The sequence below is a fragment of the Rhinatrema bivittatum genome, chromosome 2, assembly GCF_901001135.1.
Source record: "Rhinatrema bivittatum chromosome 2, aRhiBiv1.1, whole genome shotgun sequence".
Lineage (NCBI taxonomy): Eukaryota > Metazoa > Chordata > Amphibia > Gymnophiona > Rhinatrematidae > Rhinatrema > Rhinatrema bivittatum.
The window spans coordinates 811,106,674-811,127,915 of NC_042616.1; the positions used below are offsets into that span (position 1 = coordinate 811,106,674).

Below are 21,242 nucleotides of genomic sequence, written 5' to 3' on the forward strand. Positions count from 1 at the left end.
AGTAAATGCTCCACTGCAATCCTCAGCTTAGGATTCCCCACAGATCATGGCTAAGTTCAGCCCTGCTTATCAATGGAAAAATGCAAGTGTGTTTACCATAAACAGAGCTTTCTGTAAATAGCAAGATGAAATAGCCATGAGATGGCCACCCTCCTCCTTGGAAGTAAACTTTATTCCTACTAGCTTTGACATGGACTAAGGAGGCTCTGAGGCAATGCCCACCTGGGAACTCCCACACATGCTCAGTAGAGCTCAAAGCTCTACAAGCTTGGAGAGACAGATCCATCCAGTGCTGCCTGATGATGTCACCCACAGGTCATGGCTAATCCATCCTGCTCTCTACAGAAAATACGGTTTATGGTAAGCGAACTTGTTTTTTTTGTTGGTCTGCGTTGAAATGCTCCTGCAGCCGGATGGACCTGACTGTGTTGACTGTTCGAGGTGTATAATCGAAACCTAAGTCCTTCAGCGGTTCCTCAGCATTCCTGCTGCTCTCCTCCGGCTTTTTCCCAGACTCTGGATATCCTGTTTTAAATGTGTGCACGGCGTGCGTACCCAGTGTTTAGCTAGGCAGAAGACTGACCTCACTCTGGTGAAAGGTATTGATGACGTTTTTCACCTTTGTTGTCATCCAACCTGCAAATATTCCAGAAACCCAACTGTACCAGAAGTCTTAGCTGCCAAAACTATGGACCATTCCTCAGCTTTCTTATTTCCTTTCCTTCTTCATAATTTATGTAATATTTTGCCTTTCAGGCACTTCAAAGCAGATTGCATTCAGGTACTGTAGGTATTTAACAGTGCAGAGTTGAGGTTCAGGACCAAAAGTTACGGGGGAAAAATTTGAGGCCGTAAATTTTGCATTAAATAAATGATCTCTCTGTTGAAAAGACTTTTCTTTTTTGTTTCGTAAGCTGCACCAACCTTCATCCTCGGCCCAAGTGATCCCGTACGCAGACATGCGCTCCTTTGCACTGACCCCGAGCCTCGTGCACAAACTGAAGATGACATCGCCAAGGGTCTGGAGGAAAGGAGATCAGAGCAGGGACTTCAGATGTGCGGACAGCGGTGCGCCTACATGCACAAAGGCACACACAGACACACAAACTTGTGACAGCCTTATCACATATTCTGTGCAAAACTACACGTGCACACACGAAGAAATGCATGCAAAGACCAATGCACCCATCTTCCATCCTCCTCTCCTCTCCTCCCCTTCCTGCCGCTTCCACCTCATTTACAGGTCCAGTAAATACGGGTGAGGTCTGCCCATAGACAGACACAGAAGCACCTGCTTCTTGCCCACTCCCACTACCCGTTCCCCGACAGCCACTCGGGTTCTTCCAGTTTTGCGCACTTACCGTCCCCATATTAACCCGCAGAGCCTGTCTGGAGCCTCCGGGGATATTCACAAAGATCCACCTCTGACTCCGGCCTGTCTGCAGAAAACAGAGACACTGATGGAAGGGGCAGAAGATCATTCCTCTGGCATTAATGCTATGAAGTGAGAGAAGGTGGGCCTCTCTTACCACACAGCTTAGTCAGGAAAACCCAAGTCTTACGCTGGAAACGTGTGTAGTGCCGGCCCTGCGATGTGTTTCAGTTCTAGGAATCGCCGAGGACTGATGCCACCACAAACCACTCCAACAGCACTGAGCGACGGATTAACCCATCGCAGCACCAACGGGGGGGAAGAACGTCCAGGAGCGGGATCAGCCCAACACAGTACCATGTGGGGGGGGGGGGGGTGAGGAGGGAAGGGAGCTTTCAGCTTTTGGATTAACTCATTGCAACTCCAATAGGAGATGTTGCAGGGAATCTTCCAGAAAACAGATTAACCCATTGCAACACTGTGAGGGGTGGGCTGGGGGAGGTCCTCCAGGAGGATTAATCGATTACAACATCACAGGAGGGGGGGATGGCTGGGACTCATCCATCCAAGCACCATGCAGATAACTGCTTCAGGACAGAGACTAGGAAGCAGAGCACGGTGGCCCTGGGGCTCGTTTGACCTTGACCTCTTACCAACAGGGCCTTGACCTCCATAGGAGAAGGGTAATGGCTGCGGCCTCCAATCTTCCTGGTTCTCTCCAGTTGCTGATAGCAAGCCTTGGCCACTGCTGGGACAGCAGAGAAAGAAGAAAGAGGGTTCAGGGTGAAGTTGGCAGGAAGCTTTCTACCACATGTTGGCCAGCGGGCAGCTGCTGGTGTACAAGCAGAAGCAGAGACCCGATGCTGTGGGGTGGACTTGGTTTTCAAAACCAGCATGCCCTTCATATGCTATCGGAGCACCACGGACATACCCAGGAACTTCTGAGTTGTGTTCACCCTGTGATCTGGTGTGGAGTGTGGAGGGGAGGAGATTTAACTTCAACTTCTAGCTTTCACACTTCCACACCCTGCCACACTCTCTCTCACACACACATTACATAAGAACATTCTCTCTCTGTCTCCCCTCAAACTCATCCCTTTCTTCCATGAGTGATCCCAGCACTCTTGTCCTTCCCTGACCTTAGTGCATTTCCACTTTCCCCCTCTCTGACCCCAGCGCACTCCCAGGGCTCCTGCTATAAATCTCATTCAGCAGAGAACAGCCCTCTGCTTTCTACTTCAGCCCCTCCCAGGCAGCGTGCAGGGAACAGGAGGTGGAGGGATGGGGTGAAGGCTGAAGCTGTAGCAGACAGAGAAGATCCACTCTGCAAACTGATCCAGCCCCTCCCCTTCTGTCGAGCAAGGAACAGGAGGGGAGGGGCTGAGGTTGGCGTGGTCAGAGCAGAAAAAAGCTACTCTTGCTCTTTAATCCAGCACCTCCCCTCCTGTTGTTTCTTCCTCCTCCCTGGCAGCCTGCAGGGAACAGTAGGGGAGAGAATGATGTCCAGAGATTTCACAGATGTCTCTGGGAATCAGGAGATTTAACTAAAATACATGAGTCTCAGGGTGAAATCCAGAGAGTTCCCAGATATAAGTACAGGCCAGAGTGGGCTTCACTCGCTTCATCCACTCCTCAGGAAATCCTGTTATTTAAGCCGAAAATGTGCCTTGCTCATGTTTTTCCTTAGAATAAGTCAGCAGTGGAGAAGGCAGGTTCCTCCAAGTGAGCTCCTGGTGTTTCGCGAGAGTGCACAGATGTGAAAAGATGAGATTACATAAAGGATATCATTTCTCAGGAAAAGAGAGTCCGATGGCATTCTGCTCAGATTCACTCCTGGTGCGATGCCAGTTTCTGTCTGGATTTCCATTCACTGTGCCACTGTTAAGGATCCTGCGCGTTTAGCCTGTGTCTTGTCCCCGCTGCCCCATGCAGCTGCCCCGTTTCCTAACATTTCTCCAGGTTCTGCCCCCTCAGCCTCTTGTCAGAGCCCTTTGCTCCTTCGCTGCGGAGCTGCCGCATCATCTGGTTCCTGCAGGGAGACTTTGGGTCCGTCCTGGCTTTCCGATAACTCCCTCCCAGTGCATTCTGGTACTTGTAGTGCTGATTTCAATGGAAAGAAGCAGGGCCAAGTCACAGGAGGCTCCTGTACCTGAACTAGAATTTGAGGAAGGCAGATGTCCCAAACTGTGCGGGAAACAGAATAGAAATGTTTTCTGCTTCATCGGAGAGTGCCCAAGAGGTGTTCAGGGTAGGGCTTGCCAACAAGCTCCGTGTCAGAAGGCACAGGCTGAGCCGGACTTGGTTTCACTTGTTTACAAGATCGGATATAAGCATAACGTTTCACCAGGTCACGGGGAGGCCCACAACCTGTTGTCCTTACCCGCTGTGACACTGGACCCTAAAGATGCTGCTGGAATTCACTTGAGGAACTGATGCCGCCATCGCAGGTCTCCTCCGTCGCGCTGCGCCATCACCATCGGTGCGCGCGCACCTTCCCCCACTGTCGAGGCCCCACAGCAGGAAACTCTCCGGAGGGCGCCCCTTGATACGTCAGCGTGGCTGAGTATTCAAACCCCCGCCCTTGCCTCAGCAACAGGTCCTCCTGCTTTCTGCAGTGTGTGTTGCCATGTTCCTGATCCTACGTTCCTGTTCCTGCCTTGCTCCAGCCTTGCTCCTGCCTTGCCTCGTTCCTGCTCCCTGCCTGCTCCATTCCCAGTCCCTTGTCTGCTTGCTCTCCTGGTATTCCCCTTGCTACAGACTCGGACTACTCTCTTGCCTGCTGCCTGCCTCTGACTTTTGCTATGGTCTCTGGCCACTCTCCTGCTTGCTGCCTGTTACTGACCTCTGCCACGGAGCCCGACTGGGCCTTACTCGCTGCCTTCCCTGACCCTCAGCCTATATCTGGTAACTGCCTGATTGCTGCCTACCCTGACCTCAGCCCAGCCGTGGACTTTCTCTTTCCAGCTGCCCTTTGGGACATTCGCCTACGTCCTGCTGGCCCCTGGAATCCAAAGGCTCGACCTGCGGAGAATGGGGCTGCTACGGCTGGAAGCCCAGCTCGGTCCCAGCCGAGGGCGAGTCTGCCATAGGTTGGCGTGGGCCTGGTAGGTTTGCACGGCGACTCACAGCCGTGACATTTAAGGTCCTCCCGCCTTACAAAAAACTGGAACTGCGAGTCTCAGGATGCACTGGGGAAAACCAGGACCGACTTAGCCTGCCCTCAGGGCACAGAGCTTGTGGGGGGAGCCCCGTTCTTCAGCTACGTCATGCAGTTCTTACCGTGGCCGTTACGGCTGAGGACGTCCTACCTGCTAAGCTGGCGTTGCCATGCGCGCCGACGGTCCTCAGGTACTGCCTGACGGTGCCCTGCAGGGAGTCGGGGCAGGAGCAGTAAGCCGACATCGTGTAGAGTAACTGCCAGGCGCGGTAATATCTGTCACTGTAAGGGGAGAAGGGGGAACAAGAGAGAAGGAACTGAAGCAGGGCCCCCCCGAGGGGTTTTCAGGATCTCCTGCGCCTTGTCTTCAGGGCATTCCTCTCCTGCACCTTTAGAAGGAAGCACTGCCCAGAAGAGGATGGATCTGGCCCTCGAGCAATTAGTGAAAGCCAGGGAAAGGCGGTGCAGGGAGATATAGAGAAAGGTAATTCTTATGAGGTCCAAATTCAACTGCTGCTTCAGTTGGGCTAGTTAGCTGGATAAACGTAGCCCATATATTCAGCTATCTTATAGCTCGCTGGATAACTTATCCGGCTACCTCAACTCCTCCCCATTACGCCCCCACCCAGAATGCCCCTAACCTATCTGGATAATAAGTTATCCAGCTAGAATTTACCCAGATAAGGGCCCAACTATTCATTTAGGCGAGCTTATCCGGCCAAATGCTTCTGAAATATGCACCTCTATAATACTGGCTGACAAGTGGTAGTAGCCTCCACCACATGAAGCAGCTATGTCCCTCTTCATCTCAAGGGGAGCCACAAGAATGTAGCTTTAACTGAGGTTGCCCGACCACTGCAATGAGACAAATCAGCTTGCAGGCCCTGTGAGTACAATGCACCTGCAGTCCTAGGGGTAATCTCAAAATTGCCCCTTAGGATGTAAAGGAAACGGGGTGAGGAATGATAGGAGGGGGCACGGTGGTAATTATTGCTGAGGGTTTCGGGGGGGAAAAGGGTGAGGAGTGATAGGAGGGGGCAGGGTGGTGATTATTACTGGGAGTGTAGGGGGAGACAGGGTGAGGAGTGATAGGAGGGGGCAGGGTGGTGTTTATTACTGGGAGTGTAGGGGGAGACAGGGTGAGGAGTGATAGGAGGGGGCAGGGTGGTGTTTATTACTGGGAGTGTAGGGGGAGACAGGGTGAGGAGTGATAGGAGGGGGCAGGGTGGTGTTTATTACTGGGAGTGTAGGGGGGAGACAGGGTGAGGAGTGATAGGAGGGGGCAGGGTGGTGTTTATTATTGGGAGTGTAGGGGGAGACAGGGTGAGGAGTGATAGGAGGGGGCAGGGTGGTGATTATTACTGGGAGTGTAGGGGGAGACAGGGTGAGGAGTGATAGGAGGGGGCAGGGTGGTGATTATTACTGGGAGTGTAGGGGGAGACAGGGTGAGGAGTGATAGGAGGGGGCAGGGTGGTGATTATTACTGGGAGTGTAGGGGAGACAGGGTGAGGAGTGATAGGAGGGGGCAGGGTGGTGATTATTACTGGGAGTGTAGGGGAGACAGGGTGAGGAGTGATAGGAGGAGGCAGGGTGGTGGCAAGATCAGTGAATTAGTGATAATTAGTGATGCTGGCAAGGAATTAGTGATAATTTAACAAAATGTCTTTCATTCAATGCAACAGTTGTGGTGCTTATGTCCTATCATTTGGAGAATCAACGGTTGCCCCTTTTGCCTTCAGCTGTCTGCAATTAAAATGGAGCTGCTTCATCTAAGGGAGGATATGTCCAGGATTCGATTAACCTCCCCTTCCTTGAACCATCCAGTATCTCTCGCCCATCTCCCTCAGAGGTTTCAGAAACCCAGGAAAAAATGGTTTTCAGTGGGCTTCAGTAGAACAAGACACCCACCTTCCCCAACTTTGCAGCATCCTGTGCATCAACCCCCACTCCCACAGAGATGTCAGACATCCAGGATACAAAACCCAGGAACAAATGGATAACAGCAGGCTCTGGCAGAATAAGGCCTGTGATGAATAGACACCCACTCTTCCCACTGTTACCCCTACAAAATGCTTTTACTGCCTTGGAGAATGAAGAAACCTCAGCAATAGATTTTGCAGTGATCTCTAAAAGTGAAGTCACCCAATGCACCCAAAAGCCTTTCAACAGAATCAAATGTCATAAAGAAAGCTGCTTCTGCTGGGAGACTCAGTCATCAGAGGGTCCAATTTGGGAGCACATTTTGATGGTGACACAAGAGTTCAATGCCTTCCAGGATCCTCAGCCAGTAGAAATGCAAACCAGATTGTCAAAGTCATTGAGGAAGAAAGTAGGAACTTTGATATCAGTGTTATCATCCATCCGGGGACCGATGACCTCAATAGAAATGGTATCCATGAAGTACAGAAAGATTTCCAAAATCTAGGCAAGATGATAACACACACTGCAAAGACTCTTGCCTTTTCAGAAGTATTACCTGTTCATGGAAAGGGAAAAGAGAAGCTATGCCATATAGATAAATCCAACTCCTGACTCAAAGCCTGGGGCACAGAAAGTGGTTTTGGATACATTGGAGGCAGGGGTCGTGTATGGAGCAGTAAAAGGCTTTATGGTAAGGATGGTCTACATTTGTCTGTAGCAGGAAGGAGGATGCTAAGTGAGAAATTCAGATCATATATTCTCAGACATTTCAACTAAAGAATGGGGGTGGCAGGAGATGGCTAATGAAATTGGCATGTCACCCCAAGCAATACAAGAAGTGGGAGGAGAAAATAAAATCAATCAGTTCAAATAAGCAGAAAATGTGACTAGGAAGTGCAACAAATCAAGAGAGACAAATTGCAAAGCTATGAACACAAATGCTCGCAGTTTGGGCAATAAAATCCCAGACCTGCAGGCCCTAATGGTGGAGGCGGACTTGGACATTGTTGCTGCCATGGAGACGTGGTTCACGGAATCTCATGATTGGGATACGGCCATACCGGGCTACAACTTGTTAAGGAAGGACAGAGAGGATGGAAAAGGGGGAGGAGTAGCTCTTTATGTCTAAAACAATATCCAAGCAACTGAACTGCAAGGGATGTTGGGGAGAGAAGAAACATTATGGGTCCTCCTAAGAAAAGATGATGGAGCATACATTTTTACTGGAGTGCTGTCAGGGCTCCGACTCAGACGGAAGAACTAGACAGAGATCTGGTCGATGACATCCAGAAGGTGGGAAAGAAGGGAGAAGTGTTGCTTGTTGGAGATTTTAGTTTGCCGGATGGACGTAGACTGGAGAATCTCTTCTGCTGAATCTATGAGAAGTAGAGAGATAGTGGATGCCCTGCAAGGAGCTCTGCTCAGACAAATGGAAATGGAACCCACGAGGGAGGGAGTTGTACTCGACCGAGTGCTCACTAACGGAGATAATGTCTCTAATGTCCGGGTGGGTGCCCACCTCAGCACCAGGGATCATCAGGCGGTATGGTTTGATATAACAAATAAGATACGGGAGAAGTCACACAAAGACTCGAGTTTTGAATTTCAAAAATATGGACTTTGTTGAAATGGGGAAGTACCTGGAGGTAGAACTAGAAGACTGGGAGAAAATGAGAGAGGTGGAGCAACAGTGGAACAAACTGAAAGGAACAATTACAAAGGCAACAAATCTGTATGTTAGAAAAGTAAACAAAAGCAAGAGAAATAAGAAACCGATCTGGTTCTCTAAGGAGGTGCTTGATAAAATAAAAGCAAAAAGAACAGCGTTCAAGAATTATAAAGAATCCTAAAAAGAGGAACTCAGGGACGAATATCTGGTGAAACTGAGGGAGACGAAGAAAGTAATCAAGAAAGCAAAAAATCAGGCAGAAGAAAGGATTGCCAAAGAGGTAAAGAGAGGTAAGAAAACATTTTTCAGATACATCAGAGAAAGGAGAAAGGTCCAAACTGGTATAGTGAAATGGATCAATGTGTGGAGAGAGACGAAGAAAAGGCAGAAATATTAAACGAATACTTCAGTTCAGTGTTCACTAAAGAGGACCCTGGAGAAGGACCATCGCTAGTTAACAAGAAACTGGAGGGGAGTGGAGTAGATGAAACTCCATCTACAGAAGATAATATATGGGAAGAGCTGGGGAAACTGAAAGTGGGCAAATCCATGGGGCCTGATGAGGTTCATCCCAGGATACCGAGGGAGCTCAGAGATGTCCTGATGGGTCCGCTGTGTGACCTGTTCAATAGATCCCTGGAAACGGGACTGGTGGTGGTCCCACATCATAAGAGTGGGAGCAGAGAGGAGGCTGGAAACTACAGGCCAGTTGGCCTCAACTCGGTGGTGGGAAATTTAATGGAGACTCTGCTGAAGGAAAGGATAGGGAACTATCTACAGTCAGGAGGATTGCTGGGCCTGAGGCAGCAGGGGAAGATCCTGTCAGACAATATCTGATTGACTTTTTTTGATTGGGTGACTACAGAATTGGATCGAGGAAGAGCACTCGATGTCATCTACTTGGATTTCAGCAAAGGTTTTGTGAGAGAACGGTGTTAAGTGGAGTGCCACAAGGATCGGTGTTGGGTCTGATTCTGTTCAATATCTTTGTGAGCAACATTGCGGAAGGAATAGAAGGTAAAGTTTGTCTATTTGCAGATGACACTAAGATCTGCCACAGAGTGGACATACCGGAAGGAGTAGAGAGAATGAGACAGGATTTGAGGAAGCTTGAACGGTGGTCGAAGATATGGCAGCTGAGATTCAATGCCAAGAAGTGCAGAGTTCTGCATCTGGGGTGCGGCAATCCAAATGAGCTTTATGTGATGGAGGGTGAAGGGCTGCTATGCACGGACTGGGAGAGGGGCACCTTGGTGTGATAGTTTCTGATGATGGTAGTGAAGCAATGTGACAAGGCGATAGCTAAAGCCAGAAGAACACTGGGCTGCATAGAGAGAGGAATAACCAGTAAGAAAAAGGAGGTGATGATCCCCTTGTACAGGTCCTTGGTGAGGCCTCACCTGGAGTACTGTGTTCAGTACTGGTGCCCGTATCTAAAAAAGGATAAAGACAGCATAGACGTGGTCCAAAATATTGAGGGGTCAGCATTGGAAGACTTATGAGGAGAGGCTGAAGGATCTGAATATGTTCACCCTGGAAGAGAGGAGGTGCAGGGGAGATATGAGACAGACCTTTAGATACCTGAAAGGTTTTAATGATGCACAATCCATGACAAACCTTTTCCGATGGAAAGAAAATCAATAGAACTAGGGGTCACAAAAATGAAACTCCAGGGAGGACGACTCAGAACGAACATCAGGAAATATTTCTTCACGGAGAGGGTGGTGAATGCCTGACGTGCCCCACTGGAAAAGGTAAAGAAGTCGAAAAGAGCGAAGGCAAAGGGGCGTGGGATAAACACTGTGAATCCCTAAAGGTAAGAGGATGGGAATGAAGAAAAGAGTGCATGGGGGTATCTTGCTGGTGTGGCTGTTACTGCCCTTAACCAGTAAGCCTTGATACTGCTAATGCAGCTCCATCATTGATCTCTGCTTCAAACTCGGTGGTGGGAGGTGCTGGATGCCCCATCACCTCCCTACAGTGGGAAAAGGGGAATTGGATTTACACAGCAACCAATGAGGCCCCCAACTTTTATGGTCTGGGGAACAAATAAACATGGGGGTAACTTGCTGATGCGGCTGTTACTTCCCTTCATCACTAAGCCTGATACATTTGATGTGGCTCCATCATTGCTGTCTGCTTCCATGGGAAGGGTTAAGGGAAATTGGATTCAGACTGCATCCGAGGGCCCTGACCTTTAGGGTCTGGGAAACTGATAAGCACGGGGGTAACCTGCACAGTGCGGCAGAGACTGGCATAAGCTTGCAGGGCAGACTGGGTGGATCACTTGGTCCTTTTCTACCTTCATTTCTCTGTTTCTTCTATGTGAGAACTGCATGGCCTTTCCTTCTTCTCACCCACACAGCCCGGAAGAGGAAGTTGGGGCTTCGTGCGGGTGGGACGAAGTTAAGGCTGTGTAGTCTCGGGCAGAAGTGTGGCAAGCACGGCTCTTTCCCCAGGCCGTTGCAGCAAGTGGCGGCATCGGCCCCTGGCCATCATGGCGTTTGCTCGTAGGAGATGCAGCAACAACAGCCCCCTCCCCTCCAGGTGCAGGAATCGGCCCCCCACGGTCTCATGAAAGAAGAAGAGTCCCGCCTGCCGCGGGGGCTAAAGGGAGGAGGGGAGGAAGTGAGGGAGACAGAGTGTGTCTGTCTCTGCTGGCAACATTTTTACTGGGCGACGAGCCTCCTTGATAATTCGGACAGTGCTGCTGGACGTGCTTTGCTCAGGACTGCTTCTAAGGCCTCCTTCCCTCCCTCCCTCCCTCGGTTTACCTAACTTTTGATTGCGGTTTATTATGGCACTTATGTTAAAGTCTTTTGAGTTGATAATTGTTGTTGATTGGTTATTTTTAGATTTTATTTATTTTATTGTTTTTTTAAATTATGTTTGTTTCACTTGTGAACCGTTTTGATCAAATATTATTTTTGTAAAAGCGGTATACGATTTTTAAATAAAATAAAGCAAGTCAAGCAGCACTATCTGAATTTTCAAAAAGGCTCATCACCCAATAAAGATGTTGCCAGCAGTACATTTTTGTGGGTTATCATAAGGCTTGGGGATAACCGCAAGGAGCGGCAGTTACTACCATAAGAAGCTTGCTGGGCAGACTGGATGGCCCATCTGGTCCTTTTCTGCCGTCATTACAATGTTACTGTGTGTGTGTGTCAGAGCATGTCTATGTGTTAGAGTATGACTGTCTGTCTGTGTTTGAGAAAGCATGTCTGACTGTCTGGGAGAGAGCATAAGAACATAAGGCTTGCCATACTGGGTCAGACCAAGGGTCCATCAAGCCCAGTATCCTGTTTCCAAGAATGGCTAAGCCAGGTCACAAGTACCTGGCAGGATCCCAAGGGGTAGAGAGATTCCAAGCTGATTATCCCAAGAATAAGCAGTGGATTTCTGCAAATCTACCTTAATGGTTTATGGACTTTTCCTCCAGGAACTTGTGCAAACCTTTTTTAAATGCAGCTACACTAACAGCTTTCACCACATCCTCTGGCAACGAATTCCAGAGCTTAATTATACATTGAGTAAAAAATATTTCCTCTTATTCATTTTAAAAGTATTACCCAGTAATTACCCATGTCTTTGTATTCTTTGAATTACATTTCCTGATTTTATTGTTTGATGTTTATGAGGAGTTGTAATGCTTCTATTTTTCCATTGTTGCCCTGCATACATAGCCTGGCTTCAACGGCAGGGGGAATTGGATTCAGATGAGCAGATAACACTGGGCCCCGACTTTTCCTCTCCAAGGTACTGATGAGCAGACATTATGAAAAAAGCACAGGACTGCTTCTGTGGCCAAGTCCAAAAGCAAAGCACGTTCAAGCAGCAGCACTGTATGAATTATCAGAAGACAGCTCACCCTATAAAAATGTTGCTAGCAGTAATGTTGATATGGCAGGTTTTCACAGTTGCTTGGTTTCAATTGTGAATATTACTACCCTTAACATAAGGTTTGGGGGTAGCCTGCATGGAACGGCAGTTACTACCTTAAGAAACTTGCTGGGCAGACGGGATGGACCATTTGGTTTTATGTGTCAGGATCTTAAGCTTGGCTTTTTCTGGTTTCCTAATAGGAGGTGTATTGGTGTTTTAGGGCCTGGTGTAATAATTGCAGGGCTGCCTTTTCATAAGTCGGGCTGTTAGTGGTTGAGTGCTGGCAGTTGGCGCGGGTTTGCTATGGGAGATTTGCTATCTTGAAATTGCAATTCATTTTCCTTGTGGCTTGTTGAGGGCCAGGCCCACGCCCAACACACATTACGATAGACCTAAGACCAACCGCAAGGGTCGATTTTGCTTCTTCAATTTGCAGGGTTTTACAGCACTGCATGTGCGTATAGTAATATACAGGTTAGAGGTTACATTCTTACCTCAGAAGACCGGACTTTACCTGCTCTTGTTCCTGTACAATCTGTTATTATAAAGGCATAATTCTGAATAGTGTGGGGGGAGGGGGACGGCAGGGTTCAGCCGGGAACCCTAATACCCTTGCAGCGGGCCTGGGTGGTGGTTATTTCTGGAGTGGAAGGGTAAGGGACTCTCCAGGAGTGTTTCTACCATGCATGATTGTGGCTTTCGGCAGGGAGGGAGGGGGATGGGAGGGAGGGGTGGGGGAGGGCATCTGGCAGAACATTTTTAAAGAGCGGCGTGCCCCCCTGGCTTAACACTTCTCTGCCTCTCATGGGAGTACTGGGAGACTTTGGTGGGGGTCACTGGGGGGTGGCACCTCATGTTTTTAAGCAGAGAAGGAGGGGATCGGGCTGCTGAGGTCCAGACATATTTTTCCTTAACTCGGGGGAGGGGGGGGGGGAGGAGAGGAGGCGCTAGAGGGGGGAGATAACTGGGCCGCTGCTGGCCTGCAAGGGATTTCTTGTAATCTCCAATATCGAAGAAGCCGGTGAGTGGCAAAGTTACAGGCAACTTCATCCACTGTCCTGCCGAATACACCCGCCACAATCACCTGGCTGGCTCTCCCTGGACCTCTGGGATACTCTGCCTCTCCTCCCCCTCTCCCCTCCACCCCCCTTCTCCCGGCGCGGCTCTCTCTTACCTCTTGGAGCTGCAGGTATAGGTGAGCTGCTTGAGTATCTGGCAGTAAGCCTCCAGCTGCAGCTCCTGCTCGCATCGCCTGTCCCGGCACATCTGGATTCGGAAAGAGAGAGAGATTTAAGCCTCCCCTCTCTCTCTTTGGCCTTTTCCCCCCCTCGGGCGTTATCGGGTCGCAGTGACGGGAAACCGCAGCCGCTGCTGCTGCGGGATTTATCGGGAGACGCGCCGATTCGGAATCGGAGGGCTTTATGTGCAGTTTTACCCGCGCGGGGGCCAAAGTAACGCGCAGAACGATTTAAAGAAGAGGATAGGAAACGAAGGGGAAAAACTACAAAACGATAATAAGGGAAGTAAAGGTCCAGGGGGGGGGGGGAGGGGGCAGCTCTCAGGTTCTGGTGCTGGTCCGTATCGTCCCTGCTCAGGTTTCATCTCTGGCCTGTTGACAGGGTCCCCCAGATTTTGCCGCTGTGTCTCTAGTTTTCCCCGGGACTATAATACGAAGCTTTTCCTGCTCCTGCCGCGATGGGAAGTCTTTTGATTTTTCCCTCTCGGCTTCGGGGAACGTGCGTCCCTGACCTCTTTGCACCTGGCGCAGCCCCGGAGGCCATGCGTTTCAGTTTCGGGGTTTCCCTGGCGCGCCGCTGCATCGCATGGCAGAGTCTGCCTGCTTGCCAGGAGGGGGCAGGGAGGGAGGCTGAGCCGCGCCCTGCTCCTGGGCTGCCAGAAACCCTGCGGGGAGGGAGGCGGGTTAAGAGGACGATGGGGAAGGGAGGCAGAGCTCCTGCTGCTGCACTATTCAAAAGAGAGAGAGCAATCTCCCCCCCCCCCCCCAAACCTGCGGCTGACTTCCCAGTGCTAAACCGGACTGAGAACCCTCCCTCCCTGAACGCTCGCCGATCCACCTCTCCGAGGTGCCCAGCGCCACGTGCAAATGGGCGGCCGTGGTAAAAAGGAGGCGGTAGGGGGAAATTGCGCGTCCCTAGTGCCTCCTCAGCAGGGGGCGCCCAGGAGAAGTGGCTGTCAGCCGATTAGGGAAAAGGACGCACAATTTTAGGGCGTCCGTTTTCCAAATATGTGCACAGCCATGGCTTAGGGAAACGGACGCTTGTATTTTCTGCCTTTTTTTTTTTTTTGTACACATTTTGGGCTCCTCAAGACTTAACCCCAGCTCCAGAGCTGGTATTCATTTTTGAGACTAATAACGTGCGCCTGGAGGAGGGAATCGATAACAGCCTCGTCGACCGGCATTTGCGCGTGATGAAGTACTATTAGGTGCGCGCGCGACAGGATGCGCGTTTTGGATGTGCTAAGCCACGTTTTGCATGGACGCGTGTCCAAAACGCTCGTGCAGTCTCAGGGTTAATCGTGTGCTGCAGCCAGAGCACGGTACAGCATCGGCCCGTAGCTGTTATAGAATACAAAATGGGGACGAGCGGTGCAAATCAAATCAATCCCTATCTTAAACCTTTCCAGGGGCAGTGGCAGGCAGAGACAAGACGAGAGAATGAGAAAGAGCTTGGAGCAGATACCTGCAGAAGCCTATGAGTCAGGATCACTTCTGAGTTAAGAATGCAGGGCAGGTCTCCCATGAAGGTCAGAACAACTGCAAAATTAAAAGGAAATAATGCTAATTATTGAGGAATAACATTAGAAAATAATCCCTCACTAACGGGCCGATATAGTAAAAGTCACGGGAGAGCGGGTGAATGCCTGCTCTCCCGGCGCGTGCACAGGCCACTCTCCTGTGCGTGCGATTCTGTATTCAAATGAGGGCCCACGGCAAAAGAGGCCCTAGGGACACTAGCGCGTCCCTAGGGCCTCTTTTCGGATAGGAGCGGCGGCTGTCAGCGGGTTTGATAGCCGACGCTCAATTTTGCCGGCATCTGTTATCAAACCCGCTGACAGCCACGGGTTCGGAAACCGGACGCCAGCAAAATTGAGCATCCGGTTTTCAACCCGCGAGCCGCGGGCTGATTTCAAATTCTTTTTTTTTTTACTTTTTTAACTTTTGGGACCTCCAACTTAATATCGCCATGATATTAAGTCGGAGGGTGCACAGAAAAGCAGTTTTTACTGCTTTTCTGTGCACTGTCCCAGTGCCCAGAGAAATCAACGCCTACCTTTGGGTAGGCGCTAATTTCTGAAAGTAAAATGTGTGGCTTGGCTGCACATTTTGCTTTCTGAATCGCGTGGGAATAACTAATAGGGCCATCAACATGCATTTGCATGTTGCGGGTGCTATTAGGTTCAGGGGGGGGGGGTTGGACATGCGTTTTCGATGCGTAATTACCCCTTACTGAATAAGGGGAAAAGCTAGCGCGTCGAAAACGCACGTCCAATCGCAGGTTAACAGTGCGCTCCACCGGAGTGAGGGGTAAAGCCTGGGATAAGCACAGAGGATCCTTAGCTGTGGGGGAGTGAGAGGTAAAGCCTGGGATAAGCACAGAGGATCCTTAGCTGTGGGGGAGTGAGGGGTAAAGCCTGGGATAAGCACAGAGGATCCTTAGCTATGGGGGAGTGAGGGGTAAAGCCTGGGATAAGCACAGAGGATCCTTAGCTATGGGGGAGTGAGGGATAAAGCCTGGGATAAGCACAGAGGATCCTTAGCTGTGGGGGAATAAGGGTAAAGCCTGGGATAAGCACAGAGGATCCTTAGCTATGGGGGAGTGAGGGGTAAAGCCTGGGATAAGCACAGAGGATCCTTAGCTGTGGGGGAGTGAGGGGTAAAGCCTGGGATAAGCACAGAGGATCCTTAGATGTGGGGGAGTGAGGTGTAAAGCCTGGGATAAGCACAGAGGATCCTTAGCTGTGGGGGAGTGAGGGGTAAAGCCTGTGATAAGCACAGAGGATCCTTAGCTGTGGGGGAGTGAGGGGTAAAGCCTGGGATAAGCACAGAGGATCCTTAGCTGTGAGGGAGTGAGGGGTAAAGCCTGGGATAAGCACAGAGGATCCTTAGCTGTGGGGGAGTGAGGGGTAAAGCCTGGGATAAGCACAGAGGATCCTTAGCTGTGAGGGAGTGAGGGGTAAAGCCTGGGATAAGCACAGAGGATCCTTAGCTGTGGGGGAGTGAGGGGTAAAGCCTGGGATAAGCACAGAGGATCCTTAGCTGTGGGGGAGTGAGGGGTAAAGCCTGGGATAAGCACAGAGGATCCTTAGCTGTGGGGGAGTGAGGGGTAAAGCCTGGGATAAGCACAGAGGATCCTTAGCTGTGAGGGAGTGAGGGGTAAAGCCTGGGATAAGCACAGAGGATCCTTAGCTGTGAGGGAGTGAGGGGTAAAGCCTGGGATAAGCACAGAGGATCCTTAGCTGTGGGGGAGTGAGGGGTAAAGCCTGGGATAAGCACAGAGGATCCTTAGCTGTGGGGGAGTGAGAGGTAAAGCCTGGGATAAGCACAGAGGATCCTTAGCTGTGAGGGAGTGAGGGGTAAAGCCTGGGATAAGCACAGAGGATCCTTAGCTGTGGGGAGTGAGGGGTAAAGCCTGGGATAAGCACAGAGGATCCTTAGCTGTGGGGGAGTGAGGGGTAAAGCCTGGGATAAGCACAGAGGATCCTTAGCTGTGAGGGAGTGAGGGGTAAAGCCTGGGATAAGCACAGAGGATCCTTAGCTGTGAGGGAGTGAGGGGTAAAGCCTGGGATAAGCACAGAGGATCCTTAGCTGTGGGGGAGTGAGGGGTAAAGCCTGGGATAAGCACAGAGGATCCTTAGCTGTGGGGGAGTGAGGGGTAAAGCCTGGGATAAGCACAGAGGATCCTTAGCTGTGGGGGAGTGAGAGGTAAAGCCTGGGATAAGCACAGAGGATCCTTAGCTGTGGGGGGTAAAGCCTGGGATAAGCACAGAGGATCCTTAGCTGTGGGGGAGTGAGGGGTAAAGCCTGGGATAAGCACAGAGGATCCTTAGCTGTGAGGGAGTGAGAGGTAAAGCCTGGGATAAGTACAGAGGATCCTTAGCTGTGGGGGAGTGAGAGGTAAAGCCTGGGATAAGCACAGAGGATCCTTAGCTGTCAGGAGTGAGGGGTAAAGCCTGGGATAAGCACAGAGGATCCTTAGCTGTGGGGGAGTGAGAGGTAAAGCCTGGGATAAGCACAGAGGATCCTTAGCTGTGGGGGAGTGAGGGGTAAAGCCTGGGATAAGCACAGAGGATCCTTAGCTGTGAGGGAGTGAGGGGTAAAGCCTGGGATAAGCACAGAGGATCCTTAGCTGTGAGGGAGTGAGAGGTAAAGCCTGGGATAAGCACAGAGGATCCTTAGCTGTGGGGGAGTGAGGGGTAAAGCCTGGGATAAGCACAGAGGATCCTTAGCTGTGGGGAAGTGAGGGGTAAAGCCTGGGATAAGCACAGAGGATCCTTCGCTGTGGGGGAGTGAGAGGTAAAGCCTGGGATAAGCACAGAGGATCCTTAGCTGTGAGGGAGTGAGGGGTAAAGCCTGGGATAAGCACAGAGGATCCTTAGCTGTGGGAGAGTGAGGGGTAAAGCCTGAGATAAGCACAGAGGATCCTTAGCTGTGGGGGAGTGAGAGGTAAAGCCTGGGATAAGCACAGAGGATCCTTAGCTGTGGGGAAGTGAGGGGTAAAGCCTGGGATAAGCACAGAGGATCCTTCGCTGTGGGGGAGTGAGAGGTAAAGCCTGGGATAAGCACAGAGGATCCTTAGCTGTGGGGGAGTGAGGGGTAAAGCCTGGGATATCTAGAGTACAAAGCTACCAGTTCCATTCCTCCAAAGCTATAAGCTGGTCTGGTTTTGAAGATATGCGGATTGAATGTGCATGAGATAACTTTGCCTACAAAGGAGGCAGTGCATGCAGATCTTTCTCATGAATATTCTCTGAAAAACCTGACCGGTTTGTGGCTCTTGCGCGAGGGTGCTGGCCACTCCTGGCACAGAGGATTCGTGGCTGGCTCCGGTTTATTCTGGCAGAATGAATCCCGTCCTGGGTTTAATGCATCGCCATGGTGCCTGGGTTACGGGTCAGCATGAACTCACCTTTGAAGATCTCCAGGGCTGTTTCATCCACCACTTTGCCCGAGTGGGGCAGGAGGGGCTGCGAGAGGGGCTTCTGTCAGGAGGAAGAGACACGTACAGAGCGTAAGGAAGGAGCTTTCATCCCCTCATGGGCAAATCCCAAGCCGAAGGTTTCCCTCTGCCCCTGGGGTCTTCCCCTGGTTCTGCTCTGGGCCCTCCATGACTGGGGGAGGAAGGGGGGATGGGGTCTGAGCTGTAGGTTATTGTCAGATGCTGTGCATTTTGGTTTGCTTTGTATGGTTGGGGTTTATTTTTATTTTTTGTGACCCTTGGTTTCATCCTTGTTGATCCTTTACTGCTTTGACACTGCGGTGTCTCTGTTCGCTGCTGATGTTTCGGCTCCGGGGATAGGAAAGGTCGTCGCTGCCTGCTGCTCCCGGGCTCTGCTCTCACCTCGCCTCGCGGCGGTGGCGTCTTTCCCAGCGCACGTGCAGTCGCGCCCGCCTCCCCTCGTCAGCTGCGGCGTGAGCGCTGGCACGGGGGAATGAACAGGCAGCATGCAGGGCACAGAGAGCAGGGGGGGGCCGGCCGTGTGCAGCTCGCGCAGTGCGCACAGCGCGTTCCCCCCCCCCCCCCCCCCCAGGCCGCGTGAGAGGGGGAGAGCCTGCTCTGGGCACTGGATGCGGCTCGCCCCGCCCGCGGCAGCCACTCGGCCGGCTGCCCACATCACGCCAGCTCCCTCCCTTCCTCCTGCACTTACGTAGGGAGGGCGTCACGTGGGTCTCTGCCCCTTCTCTCCCTCTGCTTTCAAGTCTGGAAGAGAGACCGGTGAGGCCTTCAGCTCTCCTCTCCACCGGGGGAGCCTCCTCATGGTCCGCCCTGCCCGCTCCCTGGAGGCTGGCGCGCCGCACAACATCTGGGTTCACGTGGACGCGCCTCGGGCCTGCAAGGGCTGGGGAAACGCTGCCCTGGGGAGGATTGTGACTGCTGCGGCCGTTCTCCCCTCCCTCTGGCTGATGTTCTTCTTCCGCTCAGAGGTTATGCTGTCCACCCTGAATCCCTCTCCCTTGCCTTCTGGGATCTGTCGGTATCGTTAGAATTCCTTGTGGCTTTCCCCGCCAGCTCCTGCCCATGTTCCGGAGTCGTTTCAGATCACGAATATCCCCAAAGATGGATCCACATTCCAACAGCAAGCAGATCCCCCTCCATCTCCCACCCTCACCCCAGGTCATCCGAAGAGGCTGGTCCGGTCCCGGTGTTCCCCCCCTCTGACTGATTCCATCGATTTCCCCTAAATGATCAGAATTACCACTGCATGCACCGCAACGGGGAAATCACCGGAGCTGGGCCAGCCAGCTCAGGCGACCCGGAGTGAGCGGACAACCCCAAACCAAGGGCAGCTTTTACCCCCACCCGGGAGCTGCGCCTCTCTGCTGCCTGGGAGTTACCTTTGTGTATTTCACGGAAGACCTGGTGACGTTCTCTGGGTGCCTGGAAGAGAGCAGAACCGAAATTTCTTTACTTTCTTTTTTTTTTTTTTTTTATTTTTTATTTATTAGTTTTTCAAAACTATTACAAAGTAAGAATCAACTTTGCAAAATGAAATATTAAAGTTTTGAACATACATTCTAATTACACAACTTACAGATAAGACGTAAACATATTTGTTCAAAAACCAGACATCACAGAGGCAATTCCAGGAGGAAGAAATTTGTACGTGAGGAAACATTTTTTGGAAAAACATTATAGTAGAATAATTTGGATATTTATTTATTTATTTATTTATTTATTTATTTGTATACCGACATTCGATCGAGATATCACATCGGTTTCCAGGTAACAGGTTGAATAGGGCGAGATCTGCCCTATTTTACATTTAACAAGATAACAATTGATTAAACTATTGAAGTAAAAAACATTGTAACATATGAATACAAATGAATGGGAGTATAATTTGTAGCATATATTCTATATACAATATATACAGTTTGACTTGGTTACGATATTCATATTCATGAAAGTTTCAACAATATACTAATTACTTACACCTCCATCTTTAATAGATATCTGCATCCTAGGATTCAGAAAATCTTGCAATTGAGATACCTCAAAGAAAATAAAAACGTTTCCCTGTTGTTTTATTACGCATTTCCTTACTTTCTTTTAACACATTCGGGTGAGGGATCTGGCGCACCGCGGTGTGCAATTTCTCTCTACCCGCGCTGTGGCCTTGGCCCAAGCAATGTGGAGCAGTTGTGGCCGTGCCTGGCTTGGCGCTTCTGATACCCTCTCACCTGAAGTGCTGATGGGCAAACGCCAGCAAGATCTCCACCAGCCGTTCCTGGGGGTGTCCAGCGCTCCTCTCCGGGGGCCTGGGGTAATGTCCCTTCTGGGCAAAGAAAGAGGGAAAGAGAACAACAGAGCCCAGACAGCAATACTTTTACTTAAAACTAATTTAGGATTAATTTATAGAAAAAAAGATCCTTGCACCACCCTTAACGATGGCTCTTAAAAATACAGTGCACACTTTTAATTCAGCCAGTGAGATACAGCTGGCTACTTCTGCTCCGGTAAAACGTGAGCAGACACCCAGCGCCAGCCAGTGAGAAGAGAGGATTTATCCTCCGGAAAGGCCTGAGCCTTACTGCTGGAGCCCATTATTCTGGCAAAATAACCTGCCATTCTGTCAGCGCCATACGCTGGAAACCTATCAGTCTTCCAGACCTCCCCCTTGCGTAGAAAGAGACCCAGAGCAGGCTGAGGCCATGTCACCAAGCAAGAAAGGAAACAGGACTTGGTCTTTTCTGATATTTTTTTTTCTTTACTTATCAATGCCAGTTGATGGCACCTCTCCTGCTGTCAGAAGTCACTGTCTCTGAAGCCCAGAATGTCTCAGCTTGGCCACTGGCCAGTGGTAGGAATGGGAGGTTGGGAAGATGGGTGAAGGCCATGCAGCTGTGGGTGAGGGAGAGAGGACCTCGATGTTCGTTTTGCATGCACATTCATCCACCTTGGATAAGGAACAATATTCTGCAGGTGGTCAACCTTGTACGGCTGGCAGTTGGGAGATATCTTTAGAATTTTGACAGGCAAAAAGAAAAGAGACCACAT

At 50.6% G+C, this 21,242-nt stretch overlaps 1 protein-coding gene across 3 annotated transcripts in view; it reads right to left on the reverse strand.

Annotated features, from left to right (window-relative positions):
- LOC115085798 (unconventional myosin-XV-like) overlaps window positions 1-21,242 on the reverse strand; it is a 124,806-nt gene that overhangs the window by 62,241 nt on the left and 41,323 nt on the right. For 2 of the 3 annotated variants that reach the window (XM_029592221.1, XM_029592224.1), the window contains exons 3-11: window positions 20,426-20,520; window positions 19,580-19,622; window positions 18,153-18,225; window positions 14,706-14,779; window positions 13,178-13,269; window positions 4,681-4,811; window positions 2,026-2,120; window positions 1,362-1,439; window positions 925-1,021 (exon numbers count right to left, since the gene is read on the reverse strand). In XM_029592221.1, coding sequence (XP_029448081.1) covers window positions 925-1,021; window positions 1,362-1,439; window positions 2,026-2,120; window positions 4,681-4,811; window positions 13,178-13,269; window positions 14,706-14,779; window positions 18,153-18,225; window positions 19,580-19,622; window positions 20,426-20,520 — 778 coding nt within the window. The remainder of the gene's footprint in view (window positions 1-924; window positions 1,022-1,361; window positions 1,440-2,025; window positions 2,121-4,680; window positions 4,812-13,177; window positions 13,270-14,705; window positions 14,780-18,152; window positions 18,226-19,579; window positions 19,623-20,425; window positions 20,521-21,242) is intronic. The other variant, XM_029592222.1, reaches the window with a different exon arrangement.